Below are 11569 nucleotides of genomic sequence, written 5' to 3' on the forward strand. Positions count from 1 at the left end.
TAGTCTTTTGCAACAGACAAGTGACTTTGGGAGGGATGTATCATCAGCTTGTTATATTTGCCAGTTTTGTTGATATTAGGCAGGAGAATCGTCAGATTTTTAAAACATAGTAACTAGTAAGGAAAAAGGATTATTCTAAATTTGGATTGACTGATCAGGATAGAATAATCCCTGAGGACTGCTCATGGATGGATGCCATCAAATGAAACATAGATGTGAGACGACAAGTGCGGCTTACCATGACTCAAGTCCAGCCATAAAGAAAAGAAATAACTTCTTTATTATTAACATGGTATCTGAAGGGTCAGTACATTGCTGTTTGTGTAATGAAAATACAACTGCAAGTCCAAAACAAGGTCTGTAAAAAGTCTGTAAATAACCGCGTATATATGCACAATTCTACATGAAAAAAAATTGTGCCCTTTTGTCGTTTTAATTTTGTGGGATTCAAACAGTGTCAGGAAAGCGTTTCTCATTCATTGTATAAAATGTAGACCCGCAAATACGTGACAGTAAAAAATGCTGTTACTACATTTGTCCAGCAGATGGCAACCTTCGCTTAGCAACAAAAAAAGTAATAACCACAGAGTGCCACTTGCAACTCTTCACTATCCTGTATGGCACTATACTTTGCATGTTTTATAAAACCCTGAGAATAATAATTTAAAAAATACAAATATATGCTAAAATATACAAAAGTCATTCACTTCTAGAAATAAAAGTTATCCAAGATGCTTTTCTTTCCATCACTAGTGCCCAAGCCAAGTCTTCCTCACCAGCTTGACTGTGTTAAGTGAATACTGTTTCTGTCCATGTATTGCAAATATTTCCATCCACCAGACAGATTTCAGGTATCACTCAGATAGAACAACAAACTGACACAAAGGCAAGCTGCTGGATGTCTGCAGGCTGACATGATGACTATAACAAGTTGACAGTTATCTGAGCAGTCTATTTTGAGCAGACAGGCACACCTGCAGGTTATTGCTCTAGGTATTTCAGCAATAGAAATCCAGCCCATGCTTGTGCTGCTGCTGCTGGGAGGATGTAGTGATCTCATCTGGAGCATGAGCAGGCCAACTGTGGAGGTCCCCAGTGAGTTTGGAATCCAAAAGAGTCTCCCTCATCTGTTGGTTCTCCCTTGTTGCTGCCTCCCACACCACCTCCAGCTCTTCCTCTATCTCCCTGCAGGTGCGAAGAGAGGAGACAAGAAAATGAGTCAGACGATCCATTTGTCCATCATTCTACATATTTGATAAGTTACAGTATTGTGAAATAGCAATAAAGTTACACAATACCAACTGGACCTGTGTAAACTGAATTTACACCCCTTGGCAGCTAAAGTGGGCACACAGGTCTGATCACTCCCACCCCTGCTCAATCAAATCATCACCATTTTTAGAAACATGGATTTGGTTTACATTTGTCAGGAGCAGGAGGAATCTGAATTTTGTCAGAACACACCTAGATGATCTTCAGATTTTCATAGTTGAACTGTTTGGATGACAATGGTCAGGATTTTCTATGAGTCGTGTTGTGGCGAGTGCCGTACTTTATGCTGTTTCATGCTGGGGCAGCAGGTTGAGGATCGCAGATGCCAACAGACTCAATAAACCGATCAGTTACTGGCCAGTAACACTGTGGGGGTGGAGCTGGCGTCAGAGAAGCGGATGTTGTCCTTGATAAGGACAATGCTGGACAATACCTCCAACCCACTCCATGACGTACTGGCCAGTCACAGGAGCACAGTCAGTGAGAGACTGAGATTAGTCAAATGCACCACTGAATGACACAGGAAATCATTCCTGCCTGAGGTCATCTCTCTGTACAGTTCCTCTATCTAAAGCCCAAGTACACACTGCAATCGTTGCACACCATTAATATCGCATCCTCTACAGCAATAATAAAAAGTCAAAATGATAAGAGGGGCACCTCAGTGTCAACTGTATACATTTAATTTTAGTATAATAGCATATAATAGTATAGTAGTGTAATATACTGGGAGATTTGTAATTAGAGCTTTTTTGCTATATTTTGTATTATTTTATTTAACTTAGTTAGGTACTGTTCTTAGTGTCATGGAGCGACTGTGACAACATAATGTCCTCCGGGATTAATAAAATATTCTGATTTTGAATGTTGGGCTGCTTTGCTCCTTTTGCTATGACTTTCCGTAACTTTAAGGCACGAAAAGAAAAAGCACGCTCTCCAATTGTCTTTTTTCTGTCTCTAGGAACCTTTAGAAGGCCAGAGTGCTGAGATCGTAGAGCACGGGATGGAACGCAAAGGTGTAAAAGGTCGGAGAGGTATGAAGGTGCCAATCCATTTGAAGCCTTGTAGGTGAGCAGCAGGACCTTAAAATCTGCTCGAACCTGACAAGGTAGCCAATGAAGAGATCTCAGTACAGGGGTAATGTATTTCCCGGTTCTTGTTATAATGCGAGCAGCTGCATTTTGCACCATCTGTAGACCTCTAAAATTTTCTTTGGTAGCCCAGAAAGAAGAGCATTCATGGACAAGAACCTCTGCAGTGTCGCTTGACAAAACCTGTCTGATTTTGGCTATGTTCCTCAAATCATAAAAGGTGGTCTTTGTTATCTCTTTTACATGAGACTTGAAGGAGAGCACCACGTCAAACCACACGCCCAAGTTTTTTACCTTGTCCCTGCAATTTATGACATTGTCTCAATTTTCAAGATGAAATTTTGCAACAAGTGCTGAAATTTTTGTGGTCATTGAAGGCCATTGATGGTCACTCTTTTTTCTTCGTGTTAACTCTGGTAGCGACATTTTGAATGACATGCATTCTGTGTATGCTAAAGCCTGAATAAAGTCCACTATGGTAATCAAGTCTGAAACAAATAAGAGGATGGATGACCTATTCTAAATCGGACTGTGACAGGAATGGCTGAATTTTTTACATGTGTCTAAGAAGAATTAAACAGAAATGCATGATATTAGATGCCTGTATATTAAACAAGAGCTCAGAGTCTTTTCGGTTTTGAGCCTCTTTGCAAACACAAAGCTCAGACTAGAAGAGAGTTCAATACTATTTCTGTTGGAGGAAGGTGTAATTATGATTATTTCAGTTCTGGAGTCATTCAGCTTAAAAAAACAACAACCAGATTCAGAAAGAACTTTGAATCTCTGTGAGATCAGCACGAAATAAAGTCAAAAAGCATAAAAAACAGAAAGAATGTCAAACAGTTTTTCAGTTTTGCAGCATCAGTTTTCAATAAAATAATGGCTAATCAAGTGAAGTGGAGTTGGCATTAAAGCAAGAAACTGAAGAATGAAGGAAAATGTTTAAATACAGTGAATAATGGCACGTTTGTATATAATAATAAGCGAGGAAGGGGCTTTTCTTTTCGAAAACACTATCCAAAACAGACTGTAGGTTTCTACCGTAAACCTGTCATCACCATCGCAGATAATGGGGATGCAATGGCTGCGGCAACAGTCCTCTGCTGTCCTTACATCACTCTGGGTTGCTGGGAAGTGCATGCTTCATCTTCTTTCTCAATTATATCTAAAGCAGCACCAGAGGCATTGTATATTATGATTGAAAAAGAGAAGCACACATAGCACCCCATCAGAATGTAATAGAACAGAAATGTAGTTGTTGGTTTGGGTGAATTTCACAGTGCAGGCACTCCAAAATGAAGAGTATACTGTGCAAATAGGAGTATGCATTAAGATAGATTGAGAATGTGTGGAAAATCAGTGCTTTGTAATAGAAAGGTTAGCTAAAAAGGTATTGTTATAAATAAACATAAAGCAATACAAACTGCAGCTACTGAAAAGTTCATTAAGTTAAATGGACACCTCTCCATATTAGATAGAAAATGAAACATTACGATCTCTATAAACACAAGATTCACTGTGGGGCTTTTAGTCAAGAACTAATTGAAAAAATCCATCAGTCGTGTGTTTATGCATGTGTGTGTGAATGTATAAGCCTGAAGGTTAATGCCAGCAGTCATATCAGCAAGGGTTTAACATTCAGCTGATCACAACATTAACTGCTTACAATCCAAACAAACATGGGTATAATCTGAGGACTAAATGTCTTCCTGATCCATTAATGACAGCAACTGCAATCGATTGCACTGACAGTTTAAATAAGACTTTGATCCTTTTTAAAAATATATATTCTACACACGAATGCCCAATTATTTATTCATGTGAGTCTAGCCTGCCATCTGATGTGCATTCTTAATGTCAGCAACAAGCCAGCAGTCAAATTAGAAACGTTACACAAACAACAGGTGATGTATTTGGTATATTGAGAGTGATCCTGGATCTTTTCTAATGGAAAGAACTTATAGCAGGAAAAGAAAACCTGAGTTAAAAGATAACAAGATGTGAGTCAAATTTTCTGAACATGTAACAGATATTTTTTTTAAAACCCATAAAAACAAAAAAATACTAGTTGCTGACCAGATGCATTTTTCTGTTGCTATACAAATATACATTAACTAGAGCAAACGCTTTTTAAAGGCTCAATACTGCAGTGACTGAGCATCAGGCTTTACGGCACTATAACTCTCTTCCTTCTGCGATTCAGTAGCAAAAGTTTATAACCAGATTGACCTATGATGTGTTTAATAAACAGCCTCTGGTTGAACAGTCAGTTAATTAGACTGTGCTGATAATCAGGGGCTTTCGACAAACAAGCACGAGTGTTATAAACTTCATCACTTTCTGTGGCATCTGGCCGGACTTGGATTAGACATCACAAATCTCACAAGCACACAGAGAGCTACCTTCCTCAATTAGAGATTATAAATAAAACATAAAGCTTTTAAAATCAGTCTCCCTGAAGGCTTTAAATCGCATTGACCACAACACTTACCTCTATGTCAGTAGGGATTTTTTTTTTTTTTTTTTTAGTTGGAGCAGACGAGCACTTCCTCATGAAATTAACTCACCATGCACAATGCAGGAAAAAGTGGAGTGTTTCTAAATAAAGCAGCAATCACTCTGCTCGGCCAGGGTGTTATATTGCATTTAGATGATATGGGAATAACTGTCAGAGGGAGATGATTGTTGACGGCTCAGATGTGGCAACATTCACGCATTCAACACCAAAACAAAACCATAAAATTTGACTTTTCTGAAGTATTTTTCCAACTTTTAAACACTCAAAGTGAAGATGACTTGTTTGCCTCATTAGCTCAGTGTGAGATGTGGTGACATTTGAGTTTGGTCACAGCACGGGTACAAAATGAGCAGTGTCAGTCCAAAAATGTAGATGTGGTCTGCCTGTAGTGAGGAAAAAAACCCATCTGAGTTCATTTCCCACTAACTGAGTTTATTTTCTGTGCCCAGGGAAGTTACTCGGTTCAGCCTTTCATATGTAGCTGTCAGGCTTCTTAGAAGAACCTACTCTAAATTGTTCTGCCTAACCATGATGTGAACAACAAAAATAAATAACCTCAATATTTCTTTAGCTGTTGGTTTGCTCTGCCAAGCAGGACAGCTGTTTATGATTTGATTGATTTAAGATAGGATACCTTTATTAGTCCCACAAGGGGAAATTTCATGTTAATGCTGCCGACCTATTGCACGCAATGGCGGCGCCATCTTACCCTCCGACCATACATACATTACACAAAAACATCACATGGGGAAGACAGGTCAGAGAGGTATAACAATGCAAAATGCACCACATGAGGAAAGATAAGGAGAAAAAAAAATAACTCCCCCCAGACTGAGCTTCAATAGGGAGATCAGTTTGAGAACAGAAAAAAAAACACCTCTGCACATAGCACATGAAAAAACTCTTAATACACCAAAGAAACACATGACAAGCAACAGGGGTGGGTAAAGGGTGAGAGACAGCCAATGTAGACAGTACATCCGGGCCTGCAGCATCGGAGGGGAATAAGCGTTGAAGGCGTTTGGAGGGGTGAGTGTACATCTGCATGTGTATATATATATGTCTGTGTGCGTGTGTGTGTGTGTATGTGTCCAGATTTGATACAACATTTATTAAAGAAAATAAATACTGTCTTTATGAACCTTTACTTTCTTTAGATTTTGTTCATGTTATGCGATATTGTTGAAAATATGCACTTTAGATGCACCGATTAGACTCCTTTGTGCATTAGCTGTATTATGTTTAGATCTCTGTTTGAGCTTTAGGCAGGACTGTGGGGAAGCACTTTAACCTTAGCAAATGATCATAATTTCTAACAATCTCAACGGGGAAAAAAAAGTCAAACTAATACAAAGCAACTCAAGGTCTGCATCAGCAAATGAGTCAGTGTGTCTGGTTAAAAGTTGTAAAGCAGGTGTGTATGGTCTCACGTTGTTTGTATCTTTTGCACTCTGACACTTTTCCAGTTGATGCTGTGTCTGACTATACTGTGCACATGATGTCAGTCTGACAACCTTAATTTGCTTGTGAGGACCATATAAGGTGCAGCAAAGCTTCAGAAATAAGCCTAAGTAGAAGTTACTACTGGTACTCTGGGTTAGCTCCAAGTGTACATCAGAACATCTCTCTGAAGTCCACCACTGAAGTCTGGTTGCCGTATGTTTACCTGTAAAAGACAGATCAATCTTTTGTCATTGTAACTGTTTTATCTAAGGAGCTTGTAGAGAAAAGTGTTTGGACTTCTATTCTAAGAAGTCCAGATGCTTTTCTTTACAAGCTCCTTAGACTACGATGACCTGGATGACTGACAACCTTCACAGACATAACTGTTTTATCATATAGTTTCCGTTCCAGCTCTCACTAGAGTGTCTTTGCATAATTAACACCTCAAGGATCTTATCTTATATCTGGTCTCATATTAGGCCTTTGATTAGCAACTCAATCAATTTTCTGCCTGAAACAAGCTCATTTAGCTATTCTCCCTTGAAGGCCACCCTCCCTTTAAGCCTGCTTTTTTCTGATAGGCTGCTCCTGACCAAAAAGAAGGTTTGAACTGTAAGTGGGTGGGGTTTCTGTGTTTCTGGGACATGGATATCTCTTTCACTGACAGACAAGAGTAGACCAAAACTGCTGAAACAGCACAACAGTTATAAAGTTATCTGCCTGTCTGATTGTGAGTGATGGAAAATTAAAAAAAAAAAGAAAGAAAGAAAAGAAAGTGCAATAGATCCCTTTAAATCTTGTTTCAGGCTTCTTCTTTTTTTTTTAAATTCCCAGCTGTGTGAGTTTCCTACTGATTGGTGACTTCTTACTTCTAGATGACTACAGTTCTGGACAAATCTATGATCCTGGCGGTTCATCAAAAGCCTATATATTATAAAAGGCACACATAAAATTTTTATAATGACCAATTTTCCCTGCAATTTTAAAGGCAGGAAAAAAAAACCCTCCAGACTGTAAATTTATCTTGAGAACATTAACTTGACTGTGAAGAAAAAAAAATGATCTCATTCCTAATTAACAATGTTCCTCGGAGTGAATGACTTTTGCTAAAAAACACTTTGTCCTTTGCCTTCGGTGAGTAAAGACTCACACGTCTGCTAATTACCTCCAACCCAAACAGTTACCTGGGGCAACAGCTCTCACCGCTGCTTCCTATGAGGCTACTCACTACTCACACAGAATACAAAGATTAATCTTGGTGCTACAACAGATGGAAAATTCAATAGGAGTGTGTATGTTTGGTGGGATAGCTGCAGGAGCCAAAAGCCACACAGATGCAGTCTGACCTATTGTATTTAGCAAGGCTTAGCAGTAGCTCTGCCATCCCAGAAAACCTCCATTACAATAATAGCTTCAGTAAGCTGTCGCTATATCAGGATTTGGTCTGTTGCTCTGCAGCAGAACATCTCACTCCTTACCTCCCCCATCCTGTCTCAGTCAGCGAAGACACTAACATCATTCTGAGTTATTCTGAGCTTTTGGGGATCATAAGGCAAATAAGGCAGAAAGACAGCTACAGGGAAAAACACTAGCATCTCTCCTTAATTATGACTTTAAGCAAGTATTTTGTCCTTAACTAAAGAGAAGTTAGTCACAGCAATACAAATACATATTTACAAAATTTTACTCATCCAGATAGATATAAGTTTTAATTTTTCATTGATCATTAAAAATAAAATCAACCTATTATAACAAACACTGCAAACCAATTTAAAATTTACATTATTTTGTAACTGAAAACCAAAAAAACCCCTGAAGAAATGGCATCTTGGTGTTGAGTTGGGTTGGGTTGAGGTCTACAAAAGGTTATGGATTTTCTATGTCAGCTACATGTACAGTTTGGACTACAAAAGTATCACTGCTGTGTGTCAGTAACAGTCCTCTTTCACTTCATGCTTTAGGCTGGAAAACAAATTGCAAGGAAAAGAAACTAGATTTAACATAGGTTCCACCATAACAGCGGTCTCGAACTCCAGGCCTCGAGGGCCGGTGTCCTGCAGGTTTTAGATGTGTCCTTGATCCAACACAGCTGATTTAAATGGCTAATTTACCTCCTCAACATGTCTTAAAGTTCTCCAGAGGCCTGGTAATGAACTAATCATTTGAATCAGGTGTGTTGACCCAGGGTGAGATCTAAAATCTGCAGGACACCGGCCCTCGAGGCCTGCAGTTCAAGACCCCTGCTCTATAACGTTCAACCACCTGATGAGCCACTAAAAGCATAAACATCTTGGTCACTACATGATCCTCCTGAAATACACCACACCTTTGTGCCCAGAACCATGTAACTCAAGAGGAACAGAGAACCAGCTATTATCCCCTCTGGTCCTTTACTCTGCTGGATAAAGCAGATTCAGAACCACTCGTGAACCTGATAATTAACTACTGCTAAAAAATATGTTTATCCACATTCTTGGACATAGGCATTAATTATGCATGAGTCTCCAAGTGTGCACAACATTAACATAAAATAATGTCAGCAATTTACACTTCTCATTTTCCCACGACTGAAAACAGGAGAGATTAATGCTGCATCAGACAAAAAGTCGAACCGACTTTAGATTAGCTGTTGTAGTTCACCTGAACCTAAAGCTAAAACGATGCTTAAACTCAATTCAAAACGGAATCTATGGCCATTTTACAACATAGCATATGACAACAAACTCAGTGTAAACCCATTCTCAGGCAGTTCTTAATCTATTGCATCATTTCCAAACAATTATTCATCACTGAGCTCAAATCCACCCACTCAAAATCCTGAAAAACATGCTAAAAATATGTTTTATCAACAAACACCAAACAGTGAGAGCAGATTATGCATTCAGGTCTTAGCTAGAAGGCTGCAGAAAGAAATCAAACAAAAGCTGAAATGTTTGTTGGGAGGAAGCTAGCTCTATAAGGACTGCTCTTCTATGTTCTGCTTTTTTGTGGCTGGATATGGCGAAGACAGGACTGCATTTAGAGGGGAAAAAAGTGATCTGAAGACTCAAACCCCTCCTGAGCTCCTGGAAGTCTCAGGCAATGCAGCTTCCCTGGAGGCTACGCAGAACTCAGCATGCAGGCGGTAATCACAACTTATCAGCATCTCTGCTGCTGTATCATGGGCAGAATACAAAGCAGTGGATCAGAGAGAAACGAATGAAGCAGAGATAGATTTTCTTCTGTTCAGTTCTGAGAAGTTTGTCTTCACCCTAGTCAATTCTCATTTAAATCGTCTCGTAACGCTCAAATGGAGAAGAAGGTACTTCTGGTTTTTTAAATCACCAAGATTTTACTCACCATCAGCTATTGCCACAATAACACATTTTATTCTGTGCCACCATTTGGAGGTCAGTCATAGATTCATTCACATGCACTCTGATGACTGGGTAAAGCTGACTCAAGGGTATCTGCAGTTACTCAAAGGCAGTGGTGCAGCGGTTTGTGGTGTGGTAAAGCCAGTAGGTTAGTAATGTCTGTGGTAATGTGTACAATTTGTCATTAAGATGCCCTCAGGGCAGACCAGGACAGGATCTTTTAACAATCTGATTAGCTTGCTTTCATTTGATAGCAGCAGGCAGCTGGCTCAGAGACTGAGCTAAAAACAGACTAACAGGGGAATAAAGGGGAAGCGGTAGATTGTTTCAGGAGCATCAGAGTACAAAGACTCAGTGTTCACTGGGTGTCGTACTACAATAGTCTAAAAAGAACCAAGAATATACGATCAACTACTGTATACACGAAATATTTACTAAATACATAACGTAAAGTATGTGCTGACATGTTCTCAATCAAATAATATCATATTTACTGAAAATATATTGCTTCAGGCAGTATTCATGTGAATCCTGTTAAGAATCAGGTGCAGTTTTTCCACCCTAAGCAGTCCAGCGTCTGTGAGCACTGTGTACAACTGTGGGGTTGGTGGTAACGTTGGAAGAAATTGCTGATCCTGGGGAGGGAGGGAGGGCTAACTCATTTTATGTGAAGGGAGGATTTTAGAACAGAGCTGTGTGATCTGCTGTTTCCACCACTTTACAGAATGTCAGCATGTATGTCCTGAACCCAGTGATGAAAGAGAAAAATGCACTGTACACATACATACACTGGACAGAACACACAGATATACAATGACATAGGACACTGACGAGATGTTTTAAAAAAGTGATATTTAAAACCTTTTTTGGCTGCTTGTGTTTACAGCTTGCTGTGAAGTTGATACTATTTACTCTAGGTAGGGTAGGAGCGTGAGCAATTATCTTAGCAAAGAGATACAAACATCAGCAAAGGTATCAGCTTTAAATGGTCATATCAACAAAATCACTGTAATGTAAACATTTACTGTCTTACTTTATCTTCTGAGGGGAATAGTTTTGGCTCTAAATGCTTCATTATACTTGCAAGAGAGCTAATAATGGTGTCTGAGGGCCATGTGGCACTGAGCAGGCATCATAACGCGGGTCCACATGTTCTTAAACTACTGAGACCAAACTAAAATTAAAGATATATGGGGTCCAGAGAGTAATGGTAAATGGCCTTTATTTGTATAGCGCTTTTACTAGTCCCCCCAAAGCGCTTTACACACCCAGTCATCCACCCATTCACACACTGGTGGAGGCAAGCTACAGTTGTAGCCACAGCTGCCGTGGGGCAGACTGACAGAAGCGAGGCTGCCATATCGCGCCTGGTGTTGGCCATATTCTGGCCAACACCAGTAGGCGAAGTGTCTTGCCCAAGGACACAACGACCGAGACTGTCCGAGCTGGGGCTCGAACCGGCAACCTTCCGATTACAAGGCAAACTCCCAACTCTTGAACCACGATCGCCCAAGATGTGGCTGTAGGAATTGCCCAATGTGGATCTGTGGACAAGGAATGTCTCAGTTATGGGTAATGACTTTTTTTTTTTGAATGGAATACTTTTAATTGTGGACAGACCTACTGTCTGCACAAACATGCATGAGGAGACATGGCTGGCCCATAAAATTATGGCTACATTATGGAAGCAGAAGAGTCAACAGTGAGGTAATGAACCTAGCAGAATGAAGCCTGGTTACAACCGTTTATTGTCTTGAGTGGAAGAAGCACAGACAATTGAGTAATATAACTGGGTGTTCAATGCAGCGTCACCTATTCACATTGTAACATTATGTACACACCCCCAGAACAAAAAGCTATACAATAAATCAGTATTGCACTAAACAGTG

General features: G+C 39.7%; 1 protein-coding gene across 4 annotated transcripts in view; it reads right to left on the reverse strand.

The window, feature by feature from the left end:
* Nucleotides 1-261: 261 nt before the first annotated feature.
* The window catches only part of cep89 (centrosomal protein 89), a 56043-nt gene continuing 44735 nt past the window's right edge, over nucleotides 262-11569 (reverse strand). For 3 of the 4 annotated variants that reach the window (XM_026175324.1, XM_026175316.1, XM_026175299.1), the window contains one exon: nucleotides 262-1185. In XM_026175324.1, the coding sequence (XP_026031109.1) occupies nucleotides 999-1185 (187 nt within the window). In that variant the 3' untranslated portion in view covers nucleotides 262-998. The remainder of the gene's footprint in view (nucleotides 1186-11569) is intronic. The other variant, XM_026175308.1, reaches the window with a different exon arrangement.

This window comes from Astatotilapia calliptera, chromosome 1, assembly GCF_900246225.1.
Source record: "Astatotilapia calliptera chromosome 1, fAstCal1.2, whole genome shotgun sequence".
NCBI classification, from domain to species: Eukaryota; Metazoa; Chordata; class Actinopteri; order Cichliformes; family Cichlidae; genus Astatotilapia; species Astatotilapia calliptera.